This window comes from Rhamphochromis longiceps, linkage group LG23 (genome assembly GCF_057381845.1).
Source record: "Rhamphochromis longiceps isolate RC_006_pf linkage group LG23, R_longiceps_female_GT1.1, whole genome shotgun sequence".
NCBI classification, from domain to species: domain Eukaryota; kingdom Metazoa; phylum Chordata; class Actinopteri; order Cichliformes; family Cichlidae; genus Rhamphochromis; species Rhamphochromis longiceps.
The window spans coordinates 34,900,420-34,927,140 of NC_140578.1; the positions used below are offsets into that span (position 1 = coordinate 34,900,420).

At 40.7% G+C, this 26,721-nt stretch overlaps 2 protein-coding genes across 17 annotated transcripts in view; one reads left to right on the forward strand and one right to left on the reverse strand.

Annotated features, from left to right (window-relative positions):
• The window catches only part of LOC146642470 (R3H domain-containing protein 1-like), a 52,663-nt gene extending 43,992 nt beyond the window's left edge, over positions 1 to 8,671 (reverse strand). For 7 of the 12 annotated variants that reach the window (XR_014909648.1, XM_085398663.1, XM_085398662.1 and 4 more), the window contains exon 1: positions 8,533 to 8,671. The gene's annotated coding sequence lies outside the window, so the exon portion shown is untranslated. Of the gene's footprint in view, positions 1 to 4,045; positions 4,198 to 8,343; positions 8,477 to 8,522 lie in introns of those variants that run through there. The other 5 variants (XM_085398664.1, XM_085398665.1, XM_085398660.1 and 2 more) reach the window with 4 other exon arrangements.
• Positions 8,315 to 26,721, forward strand: part of zranb3 (zinc finger, RAN-binding domain containing 3) — a 140,737-nt gene continuing 122,330 nt past the window's right edge. For 2 of the 5 annotated variants that reach the window (XM_085398651.1, XM_085398655.1), the window contains exons 1-2: positions 8,909 to 8,991; positions 10,476 to 10,674. In XM_085398651.1, coding sequence (XP_085254777.1) covers positions 10,529 to 10,674 — 146 coding nt within the window. In that variant the 5' untranslated portion in view covers positions 8,909 to 8,991; positions 10,476 to 10,528. Of the gene's footprint in view, positions 8,430 to 8,908; positions 8,992 to 9,307; positions 9,354 to 10,475; positions 10,675 to 26,721 lie in introns of those variants that run through there. The other 3 variants (XM_085398652.1, XM_085398653.1, XM_085398654.1) reach the window with 3 other exon arrangements.

Consider the following 26,721-nt stretch of genomic DNA (forward strand, 5'->3'; position numbering starts at 1 on the left):
GGCAGACATCTGAAAACAACAACAACACAGCTGTGAAATATCGACACAATACCGGAGAAGAGAAATTGAGAATTCCAGCTGTATTACCGAATCAGTGTTTTTCCATGCACACTGCTGCCCTATTCGTTACGTTCCTCTTTTATATTGTGAAAATATGACCTTATCGGCTCACTTTGCAGGTGCAACTGCTAAATGAAGTTGCTAAACATCAGGTTACACTTGACGCCAATTACCATTTACATTTCAAATCAATATTCTAGTTATATTTGGTTGATTATTTGGTGTTTAAAATGTCAGCAAAATGTCAGAAAAGCAGCCATATTTCTTAAAGTTCAAGGTTCTGCGTTTTCATTTTTTGGGGGGGTCAGTTGGCTGATAAGACCATAAAATCACTTTGCAAGAAAAGAGCCGTTGCCCATTTATTTCCCATCAAACTGCTAAATGATTAATCGCATCCTCAGACCACATGCTGGACATTCTCCTACAGCTGACCCACTCCGAGGCCTCTTCCACATATCCGTCACATTGCTCTTGGCCTCTCCCAACTCCTCTAATCTGTTGCTAAGTAGGTGGGCGAGATGCCACGCTGACTCTGGTACCTAACGGTGCCAAGGTGTGGCTCTCTCTGTGCCAGCCAAAAAAGAAAATAAGAGGCCGAGTGCAATCTCAGCTCAATTTCTATTCTTCCATCTCATGACATCTCTGCCTGGAGCCAGACGCACAGACTGAGATGATGGGTGTTGCTTTTCTCCGAAACTGCACCACGGAGCCACCTACGCTGCCTAGAATATTTCCGCACACTGACTTAAATATGAATTGCTTAGTGTCATTTCCACTGCATTCCACATTGTTCCATTCGGAGAGTCTTAATTTTGTAGTCATGTAGCCAGAATCACCTCTGCACCCACAATCACCTGAATCATCTTTCCTTCTTGTTCTGAGCTGCGCGTATCCCCCCTCCCCTCCCTGCTTTTATCTCTTTCTAAATGCGCTCTGCACTTTTTACACGCCTGTCCGTGTGTGACGGGAGTATCATCTTGGTGTCGCGGCTCGAGATTTTGCCCCCTAGTTCAAAGCAGAAGTGGTGCTGATTGGAACCATTGCAGATAGTGGCAGCCAAATATCTGGAATAAAAAAAAATTTTTTAAAAAAGGGAGCCTGCTCCTGCAGCTATCACACACACACACACACACACACACACACACACACACACACACACACACACACACACACACACACACACACACACACACACACACACACACAGTGTAAAAGTTGCTCTGACAGCAGTGCAGATGAGTCTGGCCGTGGGCGCTCCAGGCTTTATGACCAGAGCTGCTGAGTGAACGGCGCAGACGTGGATTAGCCGGCAGGCTTCAGGACTTCACACTGAGCCTCTGTGTGTGTGCAGTAAACACCGTATGCTGGTGCAAACAATGCACACCCAAAAGATGTTTTGACAGACACAGACAAGGGAACATCCCCATTTGATAGGTGCTCAACAGCTTATAATACGCCCTAGCACAACACACACACACACACACACACACACACACACACACACACACACACACACACACACACACACACACACACACACACACACACACACACACACACACACACACACACACACACACACACACACACACACACACACACACACACAGCAGTGGACTTGTCGAGCTCCTCCGCCTGCCTGTGTGTCCTCCAGTATTGTGCTGGAGCTGACAGGGAGTGGTTCATTGGCATTACAGTCACCGCAGAGCACAGCAACCTTAAAGAGGCTGCCCGAGGTATCGTTCAGTGTCACATCACCCCTTCGCACCACCTTAATCGCGCCATTTGACGGCATATCGGCGACCGTGTGCACATGCGTGCGCACGCACACGCACCCCAAATATACCCACTTGTTCACAGCACAAATTGAGGAATGCATTACATTAATCATGAGCCACATATCCGCACATGCAAACATTCTCTGTGTTCTTGTAGCAAATTAACTCTTGAGGGACCCACAGCAGGGTCATGCGGATGGCCATCAACTGAGCCGAGTTAATCACACACCGGGATCTTGATGGGCTCCTCTCGGCGACAATTATGCTCGATGGCGAGCTAATGAGAAATTTCTCAATCACTGTGAAGCGTATGAGAGCCTGCTGGTGATGGAGAGCAACGCACTCCAGTCTACTTATTTTATTTATGCCTTTATCCACACACACACACACACACACACACACACACACACACACACACACACACACACACACACACACACACACACACACACACACTCTCTGTTTTTTGCAAAGGCTGACCTTTCCTTTCCACACCTCCGCTGTGCTCTGTTCTGCACTCTGTGGATCAGGGCTCTTGTCTCGCCTATAAACCACCTCAACTGAAGGTGAAGGACCCTCATTCCCTCCCTCTATCTGCTACTCTATCCCCCGGCTCTATTCTCGGTAGAGAACGGGGGAGGAAGAAGGGGCAGAACACAGCGAGCTATCACCTTCAGAAGCTTCAAAGAAAATCTGCCAGTGATTTCTCAGCATTTCAAAAACAATAATTTATTTTATTTAATTTTTTTAAACATTTTTTTAAAAAAGAAGGAAAGGAGCAAGTAGCGTCTTCAGGCATTCTGCCGCATTGAAAAATAAGTTAATCACTGCTGAAGAGCTTTTGCAAATATTGCACACACAGAAAAAAAAAAAAACAACAGAGATGTAAAACAGTAACCAGAGCTCTATTCAGACAGTTACAAAGATACCGCGCCGTCACCTGCTCGCTGTCCAAATAAAAATGACCACCTATGTTTAGCTGATTTCTTCCCACTTTGCAGGGGGATGCCAAAATTTCCCTTTGTTGTGCCAACTTAAACACACACAAAAAACATTTAAAGCATGACATGCACCCTGTCTAATAAAACCAGGCATCAAATAAACAGTTAATTAGGCTACTAATGCTGGCTCACATTCATGGAGCTACAATAAAATTGATTTTGCTGTTTTGCTTAACTGAGTAACTAATCTCCCATTTTCTACACATTTCTGCTAATTGCAAAGCAAAGAGAAGCACTGACAGGGGAGCTATATAATTGGACCGCAGAACGATCAGGGGAAAACCGATGAAATTATATCACTTTCATAACACTGCTCGCCTTGATTTTGCGACGACTGAGGCTGTGTCAGTTTAAGGAAGTGCTCGTAATAGCCGAGAGTGAATTAACAGAAATAAATAAATAAACAGGCACAAATGAGACACTAATTGCGCTGCTCGCTCTGCCTCCAGGTCGCAAAAGGCAGCGCGGCACAGCAGAGGTGCAGCCAGCCAGCATTAATAAATTAAATCCACAGTGGAGCATGGAGGTAATCCATTACCTATCCCATAGGAGAGCTTCCAGGGAATATCAATCTAAGCAATTAGTACTAGAAACAGTAAACAAAGAAAACTAACATGCAAGCCTGGCAGTTTTAATCTATGGAGCCTTATGGGACAGGAAGCACTCAAAAAGTCTGTGAGAGTCATTAAAAGTCAATTTGTAAGAGAACACCTGCAGAACAAACAAGGAGGAAACGAGGGAAACAAGAGGACGACGGTTGGCTAAAAAAAAAAAAAAAACTTAAAAAAAAAAAACAGTGCGGAGCGAAGCCTCTTATTGGCTGATCTCTGTTAATTATCCTCGTAATGAAAAGCAGAAGCGGAGCTGAGCAAACCAGCCAGGAGATTTGGAAATGCTCGAGCTTCAGCGAGTAACACGCCGCTGACGGCACAGCGCAGCTCGTGTTGTGCTTAGTTTAACAAGCTAAAGGAAGAAAGACCCCACGCTTGCTTACTGACTGGATGCCTTGCAATGACAGAAGAGAGGCAGGAAAGCTGATGCAGAAGACATTTTTAAAAAAGCAGAACAAAAGGAAATATATAGAGGAAAATCAACCTTACTCAAAAAGTACATGAAGAAATTGTTCAAAAAGCGCAGGAACAGAACAAGTAATACTAACTGTACCCAAGTCGTGTCTGCTCACTGTCAAAGTGCTGCAGGACGTACCTGCCTGGCAGCTCTGCTCTCCATCCTTTCTGCTATGCGACCGCTTAGTTTCCATTGTACAGGAGGCACAATTTGCTGGAGAGGAGGCTGGAGTTGCCTCCCAGCTCGCTCCTCGGCAGCTGCCTCCTGTACGCTCGCTCCACTGAGTGAGGGTGGAAGACAGGGAGAGGAGAGTGTAAAGGGAGAGGACGAGGGGTGTGGGTGTCACACAGAGAGAGAGAGAGAGAGAGAGAGAGAGAGAGAGAGAGAGAGAGAGAGAGAGAGAGAGAGAGAGAGAGAGAGAGAGAGAGAGAGAGAGAGAGAGAGAGAGAGAGAGAGAGAGAGAGAGAGACGGAGAGCGCAAGTCTACCTGCCACAACCCATCAAGCCAGCCAGCCTTGGAGACAGCGCCAAATCAACAGCTGGCCCCTGTGTGATGTCAGAGCCTCAACAACCAGTCACGGCGGCCGAGGCCGGCCGGCACTACAGAGCGGACTGAACCAAAGTCACCGGCTAAATGGGGCTCTTCATTAGCTGCTTTAGGATAGAGGCGGGGGAAGGAGGATGATGAGGAGGAAAAAGGGCAGCTAGGGACATGGGATAGATGGAAGGAGACAGAGAGGAAGAGGAGAAAACAGGAGGGCGGGAGATAGAGAAAACACAAAGAAAGGTGCTCAGAGGAAAGAGAAAGGAGAGAGAGGCGGCAAACAGGGGAGGAGGAGAAGATAGGAGACAGGAGCGACGGTTCTGCAGCCAGCTAGGTGCTCAAAGAGCAGGTGGAGAGACGATGGGGAGGCGCTGGCCGCTGAGAGGCCGAGCTGTTCACTGGGCTACCTTCCCATTCAAGCTGGCACCCTGCTTTTCGCACGAAAAAAAAAAAAAAATCAAGGCTACAGCTAATCCCACTGACTCAGAGATAGACAACACCTGAAATACCTCCTGTTACTGCAACTGAAAGGAAATGTGCTGCAATAAGACATTTCGTTTAAAAACAACAACATAATAAATGCATAATTGGTGAATTAGGGGTTCACTGATTGTCACGTTCTGGGCAGATACTGATTTTTTTTCAGTTCATATATTTAGGTTTTGGATTTATTTTCATATCAAAAAAAATAATGATGTGTTTGAAAACCTTTGTCATTGCTTTTTAAAAAAAATTTCACCAGCAAATAGATGATGTACGGTGCAAAGACAAAAAGGGAAAACTACTTGGCAGAAAAGCAAAATAAATAAATAAATAAAAAGTCAATTTCTGTGCCAATACCGATGTATTAACATGACAATACAGCCTATAACCAATATTTTTTCTTTTGAATTGTTTGTTGTTGGAATGTATTTCACACTCTATGTGTGGGGAAACAAAGATTTTTGTGTAAACTAGGTCTAGTAACTAACCTGTTTAAAAAGCTCTTCGTCTCATCACACAAGTTTTTATCACTTTGCCAGTGCAAAACTGATACTGTACAGTGTAACAGGAGAGTTACACAGTAGAGATGAAGTGATGTGAAACTGAGAGCTGATACAATGTTTAGACAAACAATTTGTCCAATTTTTTGTGTGTTTTTAAACCTGCCCAAAATAGAGGTGACATATCAGTAGCTGGTATCAGTCAAAAGGATACCGATATTCAGGCAATATTAGAGATGCAACATTTTAAGCAAAAATGTAACTCCATATTCATCAAAGACACCTGCCCCCACCAATCACAAACTGCTTTCAAAGGACAGCACATAATTGTGGCAGACTTGTGACTTGCTAGCTTTACCTGAGGGGTATACTATGAAGTAAGTTTATAGTACGCCCAGCCAGGTTTCCTTTGCGTTAGCTGGCTTGACAAAACCGAAAACCCCTGTGAGAGATAACGGTTATCAAACAGTTGTTATCAAATTTCTTTTACTAAACCGGGCTCTTTGCTTTAGGGTCTGTGACATAAAAAGGGGCGATTCACGCCTCACATGACTATTCTTTGGCACAAAATGATCCCTGCGAGTGCCACCTATTCCAGTTAGGGATGTTATATAACGGTGAAATAGTGATAAAAATATACAAAGAAAATACCAAATTTAACAATTAAATACAATATTGTTGCAAATAAGACAGAAAATTAATGCAGTAGAAAACCATAAATCTTTGGATCTAGAACATAAGAGTTGTGAAGGTAGAATTCAGGCTGCGCAGTGCGCATGATTACAAATCGCCCTTAAGAGCTTCCATTTTGAGCCTGCCTTTCATAACTTCTGAGGGGTTAACAGGAAAAACAATTAGGGCCTCCTCCATCTGCTTTGTTTATTTTATTAAGTAAAGAAAGTTCTTCTGTCCTCTGTACATGCAAAGAAGAGGGGATGCTAATAGCTGCATGGTGAATATAATCTACTTCATGAGACACTTTCATCACTAAGTGACTGACAGGCTGTCAAAGACACGGGAAGTCACAAACAGGTCCTATGCGCAGCCGAAGTCTAGACTGCCATAATGTGATTGTTTTTGTCCTTTCAGTCACTCAGACTTTTAGGAGCAAACACAGTGGGCGGAAAAGTTCCTGCTGTCACTTAGCAACCAACAGCAGGCTGCGACAAACGATCCGATCCAATCCTGCCTCATAATTGTACCATTCGTTATGCCAGGTCTCTGAAGAATTTATTATTGTGCTTTCTTAATCCCATGAAAAGGTCACCAATTGAACAAACAATTTATGGATCGAGGGGATGAATTATTTAATGGCTCAAGCCAAATATTATAGGAATGAGAGGTTTTTTTTTCCACCTTCCCTGGAAGGCGATGAATTATTTAGTCATCGGGGCCACATCTTTGATGAAAGCTATTACACGGCAACCTCAACCTCAATATCGGATAATGTCATCAGCTCCGAATATGGCCTAAACCTGCGTAATGAATGGTCAACAGAGCAGTGGGCTGCTGTGGCCTGAGCAGCCGGCGGGTGAAACTGTTTTGTCAAACAATTATTAGCATTTATTTTAAGCCTCGGAGGGGAACGCAGGCAGTCATAAGAGAGAATCTGAGCGGTGATCTTAATGTGTGCACTCACCAAGCCGGTAAAAATGTCTTAAATTTATCGCTCTAGCACAGCAAAAACCAACTGAAAGATCTCCAAATCAATTATGGTAATAATTCAGCATAAGGGAATGTTAATGTGATACAATATGGAGCACGTTGCTGCACAGCACAACATCTCCACTCTGGGAAACAGCAGCCGCAGGGACTGAACCAGCATCCACTCTCTGCCCACCAGGCTCCACTGGTACTGTAATGAAAATGATACTATCATGACGCTCAGCCTCATTGGTGGCAACTTGGAGGCTTTTATGGCCATTTCTGTCTCTTTAAGTCAATGAAGCGATAACTGTGTGCATCTGAATTATTATGGTTATAGCTTACTTATTAAGCAACTACCAAACTGGGTTATTGGATGTCTGATTGGTTGCCTTTTACAAGTTCAAATCAGGATGTACTGTCCTCTTACAAGAATAATAGAGCTTTACTAAACTGCTTTACTTCAGTGCGTTCATTCATTATCATTAGTCATATTCAGACTTCTGAGTGAATTTGAATCAAGAGTTACACTACCAAATTACATGAATGAACTCTTATTTGAATACAAAATCAACCTTTTTAGATCCTTTTTGTTAGACTCCAAGGTTATCTCTAGCTAAACCGCTCAACCATATGTGTAATTCACTAATAATAACGGGAGTTGTTTTTCTCTGCTCCCAGCCTATAAACCAAGACACGAGTCAAAGCACAGAGGAAGGTTGGAAGAATCAATTCAAAACAAACGCATTTACTCTGCTAATTGATTACTCTGATTTAATCAGATTCAGCCAAACAATCAGTTTTGCAACATCGACTTTGTCACACCGAGCTCCATTACAAACCTGGTAATTTAATGTTACCTTTGTATCGGCAAACCTACAAACCCCAGACAGAATGAAACGTTTTGCTCTGGTAAAAAAAAATTATTGGGACTAAAATTCGGCCAACGAAATATCCAGCCAAGCAGTTCAACAATTCAATTAAAGCTTAATTTATTCAACTGGTTAACAGCGTCAGTCAACCACCCATTGCGGCAGATTACTAGGACAGACACAGTCGAAGCAGGCCTAAAAGTTATTGAATAATACCCTGTAATTTAACAACGGCTGTTTGGTTTTGTGGACGAACGCCGAATTGAAGTGTGTCTGCTTACAGTTCAGATGTGGTTTCTGGTTACGAGGTGTGTGCTTTAGCCGAGGAGCACGGGAGCAAACGGAGCTACATTTGGCGTTGAATCCTGTCGGGGCTAAGCTAACGACTCTTACCTGGCACCGTGACTTGCTAACGCTTGAGAACGGCCAAACACCGGCGACCTGAGCGTTCTCACTCCAGCAAAGAGAGGTGCTTACTGGTAACTAGTCCGTGTTGCATGATTACAACTACCCACTTAACATTATTTGTCGCAAACCAGTAAATGCAGGACAGGATACTGCAAATATCTTACGTTGCCTTACCGCTTCGGTTTACAATCGGTGAACAGGCGCTGTTGTCTCCACCGAGGGTGAAGTAGCTAGTGTTTGTGGCAGAGTGAAGAGGCAGCGTCCAGCAGCAGGCTGACTGCGTCAGCTCCTCACGCTCGACACGCAGGGTGTTGAAAATATGTCACGTTTAGTGGTGGTTGTTGTTGTTGTTTTAATTAACTTGTGCCAGGAATCAGACAAGCAGTTTCTCAGACAGTTTCGTCATTTTCCTTCACACATCCCCAAACAAATATGTGTTTTTCACACCGTCAGTCGAGTTGCGATTTAATTAAATAAGTGCTAGGAAGTTACACGGGATAGTCACCGGTACTTAAGTGTAGCGGATGCCGGGTGATATAAACCGAGTGTACCTTGAATTTGCCGCGAAACCATCCTGGCCTTTTAGTTCAGTCTGCTGTTTTATTGCTTCGCGTCATTGCGCACTATCACTAGGTAGGAGAAACCTTACATATATAAATCAACCGAAAATACCGTTCATGTATTTATTTAATTCTTTTTGTATTGTTTTGGGTTTTTTTGCTAACACTTCTGCCATGTGACTAAATTTCTCTTGAGTTCATTACAGGATAGCAATAAATGGGTGCTTGTGCTAGAAGCATGTGAACACGGTAAACATAAAAGCTTAATAACAATATCTAGTTACAGAATAGCTAGGAAGCAGCAGAGCAGCGAGGAGTGTAACTAATGTAACTAATTAGGTGGTGCTTTTATTTCTATAGGCAGTATCATAACTTCCTGTGTCCTCTACTAGCTCTAGCTAAGGATGCTACAGACTCGCTGAAGTTTTTAACGGGGTTAGTGCTGTGCGCTAATGCTGCGTTTTGGTGCCGATACGATACCAAGTAAATACTTGGCCAATATTGCTGATACCTATACTAATACCTTTAACCTATAAAGGCAGCTTATGTAGGGGAGCAGTATGTCATGATTTATGAGCTGAATCATCCTCAATTTGCCAAATTCTGAACACATTTTAATAACCACTACAGGATTCTGATTGATTCTGTTGTTTACATGTGCTATAGGCTGTAAAAATACATGTAACACACAAAAAGGTTAACACATTTTTTCATTGATTTATTTATAATTTATTATAATTATTATGATTTATTTAACACAATTCAGTGGGCTACATACTGGACTTGGGAACAAAGTACCGATCCGATCGCGCTATTGATCCAATACTGATACCCGCATTGGCATTGAAGCTATCAGTACTTGGATGGATCTGCCCACCGGTACATGGAGTGTTTGGCTGCTACTTTGGCAGGCCTCAGCCCCTAACTTGTCTTTTTGTTTGATATGTCTTCCAGGCCTGTTTCCAGAGTATTCTTTCTTTCTTTTTTTAATATTTGCACAAAAGAATCTGAATATTTGGCCCAAAATACCCTCATGGTATGAAATGAAAAGTTTTTTCACTTTTCATTTGCACACTCAGTTGCACAGTGGTCATTCCTTTCATGTGATACCAACCAGCTACATACCAATAGACATGAATGATAGACCTTCCTTCTGCTCTTAAGCGCAGGTAGTGCCAACTTTCTGTGCTTAGTAGTTCTTCTTAGCCACAGTCATAGTTTTGTTGGGTCACTGGTGTGCCTGTCTCGGTGGCTGTGATTACATATGGCAGCAGACACTTCCAGGACTGACCCAAATGATGAGGCAACACAGAGGAGGTGTTGTTGTGTTGTGACTGGAGGTGGCTGAGATAGGCAACTTTTACTATCACCGTGCTTCATCATCCAGCATTTAATAATGATATTCCTGTCAATGCTACCAAGGCTGCAGGGGAAAGTTACTCACCATTACTACAAAATCAGCAGTCAGAGTGCTAAACTAAATATGTTGTGCAATAGATGCTAATCCAAGTACATTTTGGTTTAACTATTTTTTTTTATTTTTTTTTTGTCCTCCAGATTCAAATTGGAGCCGACTGAGCAAGTACTGAGAAACTGATGAGGACTTGCTAATGGAAATGGATGATAATGGCCTACAGGCCTCTTGCTGTGATACAAGATGGTCGGAGCAACTGTCAGGCCTTCCTCACAAGCTCCTGCACCGCCTGATGCCTTTCCAAAGGGAGGGAGTGGAGTTTGCTTTATCGAGGAGCGGACGGTGAGTGGTGACACCCCCGGCAACAGTCCAGTCATTTTAAAATGAAATTTACATCTTGCAAATCAATAATAGCTACTAAAGATAGTCGTCAATGAATGTAGACCTACAGAGAACAGAGGAGTACCGCTCTGTTTTCGACATTACACTCCACCTCTGCAAGTATTGATTTGATTTCTGTGAAGATGTTTTCAAGTCAGATGTGTTGTGTAAGCATATGGGAGGAGACTAGCTGCACCTTAAAGGGGACAGTGGTCGACAGTAGTAGATCAAACATGCTAGTTCTCTTGGATTTTAATGCACTGAATCTACACCGATTAGCTGATTTTCTTTTTCTTTGTTATAATCATAAACTGTACACTATGTCTAGTGCCTGGTCAGTTCATGTGATATTCTTTCAGCTTTCTTCATTATGTAACAATTTCAAAATTCATAAAATGTTCTTTTTAGAAAAGACTCACTGTTACAAAGGACAGCACAGTTACTCCTCCTCAGTGCACAAAAATAAACTGTAATGTTTTTATTTAGTGCCCAGCCTGCTAGGCCAGGTCAATTTATTGTGTCTAGGTGGATTGCTGCAACACAGATAAGCATCAATTTCATTAGTTATCCAGAATATTTTGACATGTAGATGTGCTTTTTTTCATCCCTTGGCTAAAGATCTGTCTTTGGACGCCTCCACAGCCAGACCTATTTTATCAATTAACTCTGTTGAGCACCAGCAGAGGAAGTGTAAAGCGTATATGCATGAGTTCTATGACTCACACGGCTATTTTCAACTGCATGTTGCGAAAGAAAATGAAAAATGTTGCTTGTGGGATATTTTTATATGCTTCAAACTGAACAAAGAAAAACATGTACTGAGGTATCGGTAGAGCAGGTCATCTATCTTTCTATCTCTATCTCATTGGAAGGTTCATGGTTTGAACTCTGGCTGCTACAGTCTGCATGTCACAGTATCGTTGGGCATAACACTGAACCCCTAGTTGCCCCTCGGTGTTGGAATAAAAGCACTTAGGAATGTGTGAATGTGAGTGAATGGGTGTTACCAAACCAGTCCATTACCAAGTAGTTCCAATCCAAGCCTGGTTTCATCAAACTTAGATGAAAGGGTTGGCCACCTGGAAATTAGGATCTACTCCCATTTGGTCCATTTTTACCTAAACTGAGATGTCAAAATGTTATTCCTGTTTTGTTTTTGTTTGTTTTTTTTACTTTTCGCTGCTTGTCATACTTCAAACTTCTGGGCTTTAAGCTGCATCCACACTTGAAATGATTCAGAGTGAGCTGCCAACCTGAGGCTACGGGATGTAAATATCATTCTGCAGCTAAGGGCAAAATAACTGCTGATAATGTGAAGGGAGCAATTTCCTGGCAAGCAAGTGAAACGGCTACCAATGAGGAATCCTATTGAATGACATATGACCTGGTATTAAGTACTTTAGAGTGTTTACTTTGGCAAATAAAGACAGCTGTGGTCAGTCTTGAGATTACTGGTAATTTACATGATTCTAGGTTGGCTTTCGAAGCATCACACGTTATTGAACTTGAACATTTTTACCTTCTTAACAGTGGATTTCCATGAACTTTGGGATTAATTTTGAATGCAAACTAAGTAAATAAATGTAAAAAATAAGGTTGATGCAGTGGAAGGCACAGGGCCGTCCGGTCGAGCACTAAGCCAGGACTTGGGGGCGTTTTTGACAGTGAAGGTGTCTCTTAAGAAACCTGCACATGAAGGTCCCAACATGGTAGCCCGTAGATGCTATGCAGAGCTTTACTGACCACGTGTTGTAGCTATGTGAAAAATACATGGAATAAACTGTGATGCGGGGTACTTGTGTTTGTATTGGTTTTGTTGTTGGATCCTAAAGCTTGTCCCCTTGACCACCTAGAAGACAGAAGTCATACAAAGACTTTCCTTACGTTAGTCTTAAAACATGTAGTCATGGCCAGGGCAATGGCGTGCAAGGCTGACTTTTACTTTCTCTAGATAAACCACGCTGACCGCTGTTATCATGGCCCAGTCTGAACTACACAGTGATTGAATCTGTGCTTTTAGTGTGGGGCAAAAGAGCACCTCAGTAAAGGAGAGAAGTGGGGTGGATTTACAACAACGCACAAAACAAGAAAACACATCATTGCTAAAGAAATAAAGAATAATAATTGTTTTTAATCTCAATTTCATTTTGTTTTATTCATTACTCGAATCCAAGCTGGTGATGGAAAATAAAATTTGATTTATTGCTCAGACCTCAGCAGTGGGATTATAAGAACAACAATAACAACAATGTACAGCGTGTGCAGTTATACCTGTGCACTTCCCCAAGGCCGAGGCAGCAGTTAAGAAATGGTGTGTTTTACTGCTTATGTGTTCAACTTATCATTTGTAAAAAGGCACAAACAGAAGTTTTATTTGGCCTCTTTTAAGAGACCTTGTAGAGTTTCTGGGCATGTGTAGGGCTACGGAGTAATCTTTTTAAGAGTGTGAAATCGGTGAGTTTTTGTCAATATGTGATGTGCATGCACACACAGGAAGAAAATGTGGCACTCCTGTGATGGTATGGCTTATGTATATGCAAGATCTGGCTTTAAGGATAGTCAGTGGTCTTGGCGTTAAATGTGAATAAGCTTCCCCTGAATATCCATAAGTCCTCCAAGGTAATGCTAATCGAGTGCATAAAGTTGATTATCTTTTGCACAACATTCAGTCTGTGATGCTGTGCTGGAAGATAAGCTCCTAGCACTTCAAAGGTTCTGTTTGTCATTGGTGCTTTGATTTTTCACTTCCTGATGATGATGATGATGGCGATGATGATGATGGGGATGTTCATTTCAGCATACAGAGAAGCTCTGCAGTATAACACATCTTCCACTATAGCATCAGTGTGTGATTTAGTCAAATAGGATGGTATCTTTGCACCGATAATTTCCCTAATGGAGTTTTAAAGTAGACGGTTCAGCTCCACTTTAGTGCAGTGAGAACGGAGATTTCTTACCACGCTACAAAATGTAAAAAGTATGTCAAGAAGAATATATTCTAAATCCAGATGTTCAGAAGACTGTAAGACTGTAGCTATGAAAATGGGTATCCACAAAAAGCTTCTGAGTTGCCCCCAACTGTTTGTATGCATGGAGCATTAACTGTAGGAACCGACCGGGACTTGCCCGTTTCCTCCTCCCTGACCAGTCGATATACATGTGGGTTCTCGGGAAGGTCAGCGCAGGAGGAGCCAATCTGAGGGGCTCTGCTTTGATGCAACGCGGCCATATTGATTCAGGAACACTGGGAGGCAGTGCTTTGTTACACGTTGGGTCAGGAGTCAATTGGCTCTCATTGCACCGTGCGGACAGCTACCTCAGTCAATTGGCATCAGTGTGGCGGGAAGAGCAGCGCAGGCACCGTTTCTCTCTGGAGACTAGCACAAATGGTATTAGCAGAAGAGACTACAGGTAGCGGGAGGTTGTAATTTTTTTGTGATTAAGATCATTTTCATTACTTAACACATATAACAGGCATGTCAGGTTTGGTGTGGTGGTAATAAATATTAAACAAAAATATGAATATAAAATTGGCAAATCTGCTTTTGAGTCTTTGAGTAATCTTTTTAAACAATAAAATTGGAGCTTCATTTAGATTCTGTTTGTGTCTACACTTTTTTCACATGAATGTAATGCATGCCAAGAAAGGAGACATTAACACTTTTTAAAATTAAATATTAAGATATACTGAAAAAAACTCTGTATTTGATTGGCATAATTATTTGTATCATAATTCGACACTAAACTCAGATGAGAAAATATCAACTGCTGTATATAGAAAATCCTAACTTGAAACAGATTGGAGCTGATGTAGGATAAACTCTCCATATCTGGTAAATATTAGGACAGAGCTGCAGGTATTTGCCAAAGTCTAATACCATCAGTTGATTATTAAAAGCTTGGCTTCGAGCAATAGTTTGATTTTTGTTTTTTTTTAACAGGGTTTTTTAACAGATTTATTCCAAGCCAGTCAGCACACCACACCGTTTTGGATTTTTTTGAGGAATGAAAGTAATAGCCACAGATTTAACAGACGCAGCTGTTGAGCTTTATTCACATAAAGTTAACATGATTTTTTTCTGTTGTTATGTGTATTTAAAGTTAAAAGCAGAAATAATCAACCAGAAAATGTGCCTGAGCCTTGATGTTCAGTTACTTTAGGTAGTAAGCTACGCTACGTGGACAAAACTGTTCGAACACACTACATTTGTATAAAATCATGCATCCAGCCACACAGTCTGCCTTTACGTACAGTTTTGAAAGCATGCATTACATGTGTAATGTACCAGTACCTTTGTCCATTTAGTGTAGTTAGCTGGTTCCTACTGTGTTTTTTAGTTGTTAGTTTTTTTTGGCTAGCTAATGAAGCTAAGCTAAAGCTTATAAAGCTGATCTAAAACTGTGTTTGTTTGACTGTTTGGCTTCCATGAATGGACCTTTATTTTGGAGATTCTCCATCACTGCATGACACTGGGTCTAACTTTTAGTGTTTTTCTTTTTCTTTCTTTTTCTTTTTTTTTTTTAAAAAGCTAATGAAAATGCCTATTATGCTTTTTTATGATGGCTAGCTAGCTGAATGCTTGTTTGTTGTTGTTTTTTTTAAATTTCTTTTTAAGTGCAGATTATTGCTTTTAGATATTGAGTACATGGAGAAATGCAAATTTTAATGGGCTTGGTCCATCTTGTTACGGTTCTCAGTTACGGACATGCTATATTTGCAACAGTAGACATCAAAAGAGGCTAAGAGGTTAAAATCTTACTTTGAGAGCATAGACAGAGACCACAAGCTAAAATGCAATTGCTATTAGGGCTGAACGATTATGGAAAATAATCTAATTGCGATTTTTTTGCCCCAATATTGCGATTGCGATGCGATATGCAATTATTTTTTAAGGTATTTGTCTTCTGTATTATTAAACAAAGACAAGCAATACATCATATAGTATGGCCAATACTATATTACATTAATTTTAAACTGTTCTTTCCTGGAAGACAGACCTCTGTTATGATGACATGAGGTGATGCATGAATTGATGACTGACATTTTTATTTAACTTCTTCAATCACAACAGTATATTTGAACATACACAATAGTTTATTTTTAGCTTACAAACATCTGAGCATAAAGTGCTGACAAGGAACCCTGGTGTAAACATTAAAATGAAAGTCAGTACAATGTGCAGATTGCAGAAATATACATAAACAAAATCAGTGGCTTTACCACACTCAGTTTTTCGACATCTGTGAACTACTAGACAGTCATTCAATTAAAAAATAATATTAAATAAATAAAACTAATAAATAAAAAATACACACATCTTACTGATCTCTGCAGTCAGTAACATTACACATAAAGTGCAAACATAATAGCAATTGTATAAACACACACACAAACACGCCTTTAAAGTTTAAAGGCGTGAAATTGGACGGTCTAGTTCTGATTAGCGTCACCGCTGTCTCGGTGGAGTTTAATAAACTCGGCCGTCTGCTTCTTGCTATCTAAAATATAACCAGACACTGGTGTAAATTCTCGACTGTCTCATACTTCTGTTTAATAAGTTTTCTGTTTGACGTTTAGTCAGCTGTGTGAAAACCAAGGAGGAACCCACCCGGGGGATTAATAAAGTTTTATTTTATCTAATCTAATAACTTTAATCTCAGCCAAACCGATTTACTCACGAACAAACAAAACACTGAAAAAAGCCCAACAATAACATTTTTAGGTTGTCTAAGTGACTTATATATTACGTTTAACCCGAGCAGCGAAACTCCGCGGTGGTCTGAAAATGATGTGCCGGGAGTTGTGCCGTTCTCGGCCGCATCAGTAACCCTCGAGCTCCCGGCTAGCTGTCGAGCTGGTGGGTAGCAGACGCCTCTGAAAACGTCGAAGCACTTTTGCAAATATGGGATATCTTGATAAACCGAGCAGATATTTGATGTTTACACAACTACTTTCTCGCCTGAAAATATGTTAAAAGTTTATTTTGTGACCCAGAAAGATTAGTATGAGTAATTTTAAAACTTAGTAGCGGCCGCCATTGCTGGAAACTGGAGTTTGGCTGGGCCGCGCTATGAATTCTGGGATATGGTAGTAATTTGGACAGCCTTCGGCGCGTCGCTGTGACGTAATCGGTCTACAAATGCGGCCTCAGGAGGATGCAGCCCATGAATTGTATAATATAATCGCAGTATAATCGCAGCCTTTGCGGTTAGAAAATTGCACTTGATCATGTCGCGATATTATCGCAAATGCGATATATCGTTCAGCCCTAATTGCTATTGGCAGAAACCTTGATCATTCTCTCCGTATTAGAGCCACCCTGCTGTTCTTCATTTCTTCATTCAGTTTCCTTGGAAAGAGACTGAAATGAATACTAATATTCAACTGAATATCACAGTGAAAAAGGCGGAAATAATATTTCTACCTACTAACATGAATAGACCAGAATGCAATAATGCAGCAGCTGACTTGCTAGATCTTTAGGAAGGGGTATAACAGTTCTGGTAAATGTAGGAAATCACTACCTGAAATGCAACTAGACAAGGCAGGCTGACAGACGAAGAATAAATGGCAACCCTTCATTATAAAATACCTCCTGAAATGCACTGAACGTCATAGATTGATGTTGGATGTCTAACAGCGTAGGAGGATACGTGGGCGGATTTTTCCTTTAAATCTCATAGTCATTGTCTCTTTTCACATCCAGAGCATCAAGAGTACCGAAGCAAAACATCAAATGTTGTTGCAATTCAAATACTTATGGAGTCGGCTGTATCGGCCTGTGTAGGAGGGTGAGTGAATTTTATGGAGCTAGATGGGGGATAATGTGGGAAAGTTGCGGTACCGTATGACAATAAAAACCCATGAGATGTGGTTGATTGTATTGTTTAGAAAGTTGGGCAGAAGTTTGCCATTTAAGTGCTGACATTTGTATAGACTCGGCTATTTTAAAGAAGCGTACACGTAAAATACTGCTCTGAGTGGGCCAGGTAGTGAAAAAAACAACAGCATTAATTTGAGTTAAAGTGCATCCATTAAGACCTCCTGGTCGCTTTCATTAAGGTGATGAAAGGTGTTGACCGTAGCTTGAAACCAGCCATGTGCTGCAGTCTAACCTGCTCTAATTTGTCCTAAATATTATTGTAAGGAACTGCCTCTGCTTTTATTGAATAAGAAATGCTGTGCTGATGCCAGAGGAGGTCAATGCTGTATTCTTTCTCCCTGTAATGGCCCACATATAGAGTTTTGTTCTCTGAATAAATGTAGGTGCATGAGTTTAAACCATATTTACAGAACCGTAATAACTATTCCTAATATAAAGACTGTACACAGAGTGCTTTCATAAAATCATTTGGGCTAATGAGGCTTGGTGCTCGATGGATATCATTCATAGAGAGCATTTCTCTGAAACTTTAAACCCCACAACTAAATCAGCAACAGTGTATTTTATCTTATTTGAATCTACTTATTAAGAGTTTATTTTTTAGAAACTTGACTTAATAACTACACCATTTTTCATCAAACACCTACCTAAACACAACCTCCCATTCAGGCCCTTTCACAGGCTCTTTGATACTTTCATTTGGACATTTTGTTTGGCACATAGAAATAGATTTATACAGTAAGTCTGTGCCACTGGTACGCTGTAACTGCAAAACCTTTCTGCATCATCCTAGAAATGAAACTTCAGTTAACTCTGACATCGATGTCGTCAGGTGCCATTGTTTCCTCAGCACACCAGCATAAGAATAAATGCTGGTAATGGCGTCGGCCACTTATGTAGGCTGCGTAGTATTCAAATATCTAATCAGCCTGGTAACATGTTGACATGGTAGAGAATTTGTTGAAGTTCAAACCCAGCATCAGAATAGGGAAGAAAGGTCATTTAAATGTCTTTGAATGTAGAATGGCAGTTTTTCAGATGATGACAAAATGTTTTACTAGGGTTTCTGTAGAATGGTCTGAAGGAGAGGAAAAACCCAGTGAGCACCAATTCCCCAGGTGAAAAACACTTGTTGATGTCAGGGGTCAGTGTAACCCAGCCACAGGGGATACAAGCTAGTGTACTCCTAGTGTTGGTCCCAAGCCCAGATAAATGGGGAGAGTTGTGTCAGGAAGGGCATTCGGGGTTAAGGCTTTGCCAAATCAAACATACAGGTGATAAAGAATCAGATCTGTATGTTGGAACAGTCTGGGCCCAGGTTAAAAATAACTGCCTCCACTGCTACTATTGGCTGAAGAGGGGGAAGGTGTGTTAGGAGGCAGCAAGAGAGCAGTCGGATAACTCAGGTTGAGTGGTTTGGGGATAAAGTCAGAGATGGTTTGGACATGTGCAGTGAATCCATCCTTTGTTGTAGTGCTGGTTCAGGTGGTGGTGTGGGGGATATTTTCTTGGCGCACTTTGGGCCCATTGAAAACAACTGACATGCTTAAGTGACACCGCCTACCCGAGAATTGTTGGTGACCATGTCCATCCCTTTACAACCACATAACCCTTTTCCACTAGTACCTTCTTGGGTTGGCATGGCTCAACATGGTTTTTAGGCTTTTCCATTAGGAGGAAGTACCTGGTACTTTTAAGGTACCTAGGATTCCATCTGAGGTGATCTGAAAATGTGACGTCAACAGACTGCATGCCATAATTGGGTAGTCAGTGCCGTCACTCAATGAGTCGTGGGAGCATCCGCTTTGCGAATATCGGCACTGCCACTTTTGAAACCTGCCAACAAGGGAAATGGCTACACAAAAAACAACACCATAGTCCCCAAGTCTGAGAGAAAGTCATACACTGAGCAGCAGGTATACCGTCGTTTCCACATCCTGCTTTGTTGTAGCGTAATGGAAAACGACCGCTATTGGTGTATCCATGATGGCTGCTTCCAGGTGCCACGTCACAAAGCTCAGATCATTTCGAACTGCTTTGTCGAACATGATGATAAGTTCATTGTACTCAAATGGCCTCCACAATTACCAAATCTCAATTCAGCAATGGATTTGAAGGAAAAGGAGACTTGCATCAAATATGTGCAGCTGACAAATCTGCAGCAGCTGTGTGATCATGTCACCATGGGCCAGGATCTCTGAGGAAAGAGATTGAGGCTCTGGAGGCAAAGGAAAGTCCAGACCGCTACTGCTACTAGCAAGGGCAGCAAATGACAACAAATTTCTTCCTGTTCAAAGGGAGTTTTTCATTCCCACTGTCACCAAATGCTTGCTCATAGTGGGTTGTCTGATAGAGGAGGTTTTCTCTGTATTATTGTAGGGTCTTTAATTTACAGTATAAAGCACCTTGAGGTAGCTGCTGATGTGATTTAGTGTTACATAAATGAAACTGAATAAAAAAGTTTCAAAGTTTAAAGTAGCGCTGCAGCAGTTCCTTTGTCATTCAGACAGGCATGGTGACGCAGCAAAGCAAACATCATTTAAACATCACAACCTTTTGTCTCCTGAATGCCTTCGCAGTTCATCATACTTACTTTTGTTTTCTAGTATGCATCAAGCTTTGCATTTGCCATAATATGACGCAGCAATTTATTAATTAGACTGTTTTTTGACACGTCTTAGCAGTAATCTAAAGGGAGTGACTGGGTCCTGTATCTCCCTTATAAATAAAAAACTAGTTTTCATATTTGCTTCCTAAGGTGCTCTAAATTCCATTTCTTCCTAATAAGGCATGAAATTTGCTATAATTTTTTTTATCAATATAATAGGATAGATTTTGTTTTGTGAAAGCAGCAGGGGATGCATTTCATTAAACAGCATGAAAAATTTCACCCACCATTAGTAACCTGTCGCCTTAATAGGTAACTTTCTATTGTTTGGACCGTATCCATCCAGGATGTAAAGAGGTTTTTATAGAAACAAAGTGCGGAGGTGGCACATCGTAAATAAATGTTCCAGCCTGCTGGGTTCAATTTGTGTATTTGAGAAAATACTTTTATTTTTTTTGAGAAACACTTAACACATTGAAACATAAACAATACGTTCACTTAATCATTTGATAACGTTTTAAGAATAAATGCGTTGTTATGGCCAAACTTACAGTGCATTCATATACTTTATGTAATGTAATAGACTCAGGAGAAGAAAAAGATTATGATTAAACATAACAAAAAAAAATGAAGTTCATAATGTAAGAGCACGCCTACACCTACAGACCATAAAAGGAACATATTATATTTAATGTGTGGCAAGAGACTGGCAGTTGCAAAGTGCAAAGTTATAAAATCGAGTACATCTTAATAAAAGTTAATGAAATTAAGTTGCACAGATTCACCTGTGACCATGTTCACCAAGTTTGAATATGTCCATAGTTTAACTTTCAAACCCAAAAGCAGCATCTGTCTTCACATGACCCGATATCAGTTTGTGAACATCATTCAGCTGTGATATTTTGTCCTGAAATGAAGAGAATGTAAATGTGTGGCAAAAGCTAGCATTGGCCATAGCACATATGTAAACATTAAAGCGTCAGCAGATGAAAGTTGGCTAACTTTAGCTAGCAGTTATGAAATCAAGTCTTTTATTTATAGCGTGCGTTTAAAAGCAAGAGCTGCTCTAACCAAAGGGATTTACAGTGAGATTAGACACATGTGATTTAAAACACTATAAATAAGGAGAAAGGTGTTTATTGAAATGAGCACAATATACAGAGTCAGGAACGGCTCCATGACGATCATTAGGAGACTGAGGAGAAGAACAGAGGTTTAAAAAACATCAAGAGAGTGAAAAGTCTAATTGCGGATCCCAAACTGTTCAACAGTTTAGGGCCGAGGAATGAAAATGCTCCATCCAGTTTGGTCCTGGCGACAGCTCGTGCCGTGTTTTAAAAGCAACGACAAAACTGCCAGTACAGCACAGCCATGGGCTCGCTTCTTGGTAGCAGCAAGAAAGTTTGGCTGCTGCGTTTTTGAACAACTTCAGGCTAAAAATGGCTGACTGACTATACTTTTGATGACGGTAATTGTGCAAGTTATCTGAAATGGAAAATGCCAGTACTGATAACTGAGCTGATTTGTTTATGCATTTTAAACCTGAATCATGGATGAAACTAAGATTTCTTTCATCACTCAATAAAAGAGGACCGAGGTCATTTGATTGCGGTGGTGGGGGTGACTGCCTGGCCAAAGGTCAGACCCTCACTTTGAGTCTGGTTAGCAGAAGGAGGCTTTTTCTGCCGTGCAGGATTCTTACATCCTCAATAATAAGAATGTAGCAGCAAAACCTCTGGACATCCGGAAATGAGCAACCTTTCAATTTCAACAAGAAAATCATGTTATTTCTTCTCAAATGCTGCACAGTATTCTTTCAGTCCTTGCTGTTTTTATATGATGAACAGAAACTATTATCTGTAATCAGAGCTCCTGAAGAACGGCATCTTTAGAGGTCATTGCTGTTTTAAATGTGATTATTTTTCTGTCTGCTGCTTCTTCCTTTCTTTCTGGAAGTGGCTGAAAACAGAATATAAAAACCATAGTTCAGCAGAGGTGTAGTGATATTAAAAATCTACAATAAAAACAGCAAAACATTATGATTACTTTGGGAAACACTAGCTTTGTTTTTTTGTAATTAGATTTTTCTCCCTTGTGGGGAAAGAAGAGAACTAAAAGGGCTTTCTGACAGTTTTTTGTGAGCACAAAAAAGCCGGGAGCAAAAGCTGAACATTTCTTTGTTTAACTAAGGTTTATAATATCCTTTTTCAAGGCATAGATGCTATCAAAACATGTGAGAACCTGCTTCAACATTTCCTGCTTTGTTTTGATTCACACTATAGAGCAAGACTGCACTATGAGCCCGTAACTGTGTGCGCAATCAGAGTGATCCCATTCTGAAGCACCCTTTAAGTCAGCTTTTTATCCAGCGTCTAACCTCGTGAGCAGTTTTCTCCACTGACCAGAGAGCAGCACAGGTCCAGTCCTCAGAAGAGAGCCTTAACGGGGCTTTGGAAGATTGGGGTTACACGCCGAGCCCGCACCGTGCCTCACCGCGCAGAGGTCAAAGTCATCAAATCATCACTGCCAGCTTGGGAGGCACCGGAGCCCGTTTCCTGACACTTGTGGCTTGTGGGTTTCAGAGATAACATTAGAAAGGTGCTGTGACGGAGAGCGTGCCGTCGTCAGGCAACAGCACTGCAGCATGCTCGCAGTCTCAAACCGTCAAGACGACACTCAGGTTATTTAAAGGAGGATGATTAATGTGTTGAGAAATGGCAAGCACCTGCCCCAGCTGCACTGCCTCTCCTGTGTGTGTGTGCGTGTGTGTGTGGGCGGCTGGATGCGCGAGCACATATACTGTATCCATATATGTGTTCGCTTCTTTTTGTTCGTGTGTGTGTCTGGTGTGTATTTTTGCATGTCTATTGTGTGCATTTTTCACAGACGCTTGGTGTGACACTGTGTGTGTGTGTGTGTGTGTGTGTGCATTGCGCTGACTGGGCCGGTGTGCTGGCAATTAGAAAAACCACCAGTGGCAAGGTGCACATTAATCATGTTCCTCAGCTGAAAGAGAGAAATGGGGCGGAGATGGGGAGAGGAAGAGAGGGAGGAGAAGAAAGAATAATGAGAGACGGTGTCTGAGGCATTCAGAGCCGCTCCGTCGCACTGTTTGCTCTGACATGATGTTGGAAGCATTTATGAATAGGCAAGGTCACGACAATGGGCCCAAACTAGAGCTGGGCGATATGAGATTTTTTCATATCACGATATGTTTTTTTCATTTCAGGCGATAACGATATCTATCACGATATAAGCCAAATAACTATATTTGTAAGATTTAAATGTGCCGTTGCTCACAAGTAAAATGTGAAATAATCAGCAGCTTGTTTTTATTTAAATATTTATTTCCCATAATAAGTTCAACAGGGTAGATGTACTTAAGGAACATGAGACTTTTTCAGATAAATAAAGGCAAATATTGCAAACTACACAAAAGGCAGCCGCTAAAGCGTTTAAGTTTCAAAATAGAACAAACGAAACAGACTAAATTGTCAATTCCACTTAGAAACAAAATATTAATTCTAAAAATAAATCTTAGTTTGTTTTACAGAAGAACAGACAAAACTGACTAACTTTTGTCAATATCAAATAAACTGAGAACTAAAAGGAAATTCTCAATCTCTCCTTGTTGTATAGCTGAGCTTTTCAAACAGTTTTAACAGTTACTTTAGTCTGACAAAAGCCGAATGAAGAATTAGCGCTTCCAGTCAGAGACTGAGGCTACGTCCACACGTACACGGGTATTTTTGAAAACGGAGATTTTCCGTTTTCGTTTTAAAAAATAATCCCGTCCACACATAAAGGCAGAAATGAAGGAAAACGCTGCTATGAACATGCCAAAGCAGCAGGTGGCGCTAGATTCCTAACCGTGCAGAAATGTTGGCCAATCAGAAGTCTAGAAGCCTCGGTGGGAAAAAGTAAACAAAGCTGGGGCATAGAAGCAGAACCGAGTCGTATGTGTGGAGGGACAGTAACTGTGTGTATATGTAAGCATTTAAACACTGCAGAGAGTAGAATTAACAGTATTGTAGAAATTCATTTCACCGAAACAATAACGTGGCGCACAGTGTGACGCATGCACCAGTTTATTGTATTTCCAGACTTGCTTTTGGCACAATTTACAGCCCATACGGTAAAAAAATACATTTTTCCTGGCCAAAATATATTTCAAATATATGGTAAATATATTTTGTATTTGTGATGCTCCAAAAAAATATATTTTTGAAATTGAAAATATATTTCTTTCAAACCAAAATACATTTCAAAACATATTTTAGGGTGAAGAAAATACATTTCCAACCTTACAGTAGAATGTATATCAAAGTATCCTTTATTTAAAATATATTTAGTGCAATAATGATGATAATGATAACAATACTAAAAGTAACATGTTTTATGCACATCTGCAAAAAACAGTTGGATTCAAACAAAACAGAGTCAAAGGTCTATCACGAATTAGGTTGTTTATTCATTTGCTTACAGTATTTCACATTACACAATATCTCACTATAATGTAGCGTTCATTGACTTTGAAATTATCTGTCAGTGATACAGTAAACAAGATACAACAACTGCTATGTACACTTTAGTTTTTGACAATATATACAATTTAGTACTTAAAGGAACACACTCCACTGTTTTGGAAATAGGCTCATTCTCCATCTCCCTCAGAGTTAAAAATGCAGCGTCTTCTTTCTAGATCCGTACGTTAATAGGGCTCTGGAGCGTGATCTTACGGGATGGGGCGTAGCCAGGATTTTTGGTCAAGGCGCCATATTAGCAGGCCAAACAAATGCTTGCTGTGTGGTCGGTTGTAATGTTAGATTGCACTACCGACAAAGGAATAAGCTTGAAAACAGGCTCTCTTTTCATTGTTTCCTCACCTGGAAACATCATGAGGGAGCTTATGTGTTGGATGTTACCAAAAGAAGGCGTCTAGCCTGGATAGCAGCTGCGAGACGAGCTGATATTCAGTTCTCTACCATCCACAGATATCTGTTGGTGTGCTCCAGTATTTTCATTCAGGTAAGTTCTAAATAAGTTCATATTATTATTTATAGCCTGTTAATTTTATTTTCAATAGCACAAACTTAGAACAAACATGCAGAACTACCTTCTATTTATAGAGTTGCTAATTATTTGGCATTATTGCAACAAACCAGCCTATGAAATGAATGAAACAAATCCTGACTGGGTTCCAACACTACACATGGGGCACTACGAAATCCCTGCTTCAAACTACATGCTACATACCACCATGCCAATCAGATTACTTCTTCCATGTGAGGGTAAAAAGGTGACCTTCCTGGATAAGATGGCAAAGGTTTGCTGCGTTTTGGTGAACATGTGCCCCAGTGTGGTAGTAAAACCAGGGAAAAATGCTCTTGTTAAATACTTTTAAGTCTTGTGCTGTTTATGTAGTGATAAGTTTTCAAAAGAGACAGTAAATTACAGAATGCTAGTAGTGGGTGATATTATACAAATGCTGTCATGATTTTATGTGAACATTTTGTCATTTGTAAACTATACATAACATTTTTTCTACATTGTAACTGATGTGATGTTCGACAAAGTGCTTTTAATTAAAAATAGGCAAACATTTCTTTGTTTCTTTATTCAACTTTTGAACAGTGGTATTTAGTAAGTACATATTCAGTAAATGCAAAGTATTTACATGGCCCCCTAAATTAAAACATTATGGGTTATTCAGAACAGAACTATGCTTGGAAAAATATTGTCCCATCAGTTGATCCAACTCCTCCACAGTAGCAGGTGGAACTTTTCTTTTTTGAGGATGGCTTCTTTTACCTGTCACAACGAATGGTCTGTTTATGTTTTGATCAAGAAACTTTTTTTTGGGCAGCTGAAGAGGAGAAGTCTATCTTATGGCCAACCTCTGGCTGTATCTTGGTCATATTACCCAGCAAAACCCAGTATGCAGGTTCATCTGTAACAGTCCTTGTGCCACAGATCCTCACTGTTGCTTCTACATTAAACAGAAGAGCAGTGACATGGCTGCAAGTCTCCACGACTCTAGCCATACAGCTGCAGTGGGCGGCTTCAACCTTCCCTGTGACGCTCACAATGACCTGTGGCTGCAATGCTGCAATTCAGTCTTTAAGAGTGCAGGACCTAAAACACACACAGACAAAGTTCATTTAAAGACAAGAACTTTAATAAGCCAAGTCCGACACAAATGTGTTTTATTTACTTTCAAATCCATTTATCATAAATGTAACAAATAAAGTGTTTTTATGTATCCATCTATAGAACGCTGCATGTTATATTCTAAATCTGCATGTTTCTTTTTAGAAACCTATCAGCAAAAAATGAACCTAAAGTATGTAATGCAAGGATGTAATCACTTTCAAGAGGGAGAAAACATAAAGTTCGACTTTAAGTGACAACTATGGACACCTAATATGACAAGCAGATTCTGCAGGTCATTAATCAATGTATAAAACTAAAACAGAATGTATTTTTAGTGACACAGGACACAAACAAGGAAGCAAG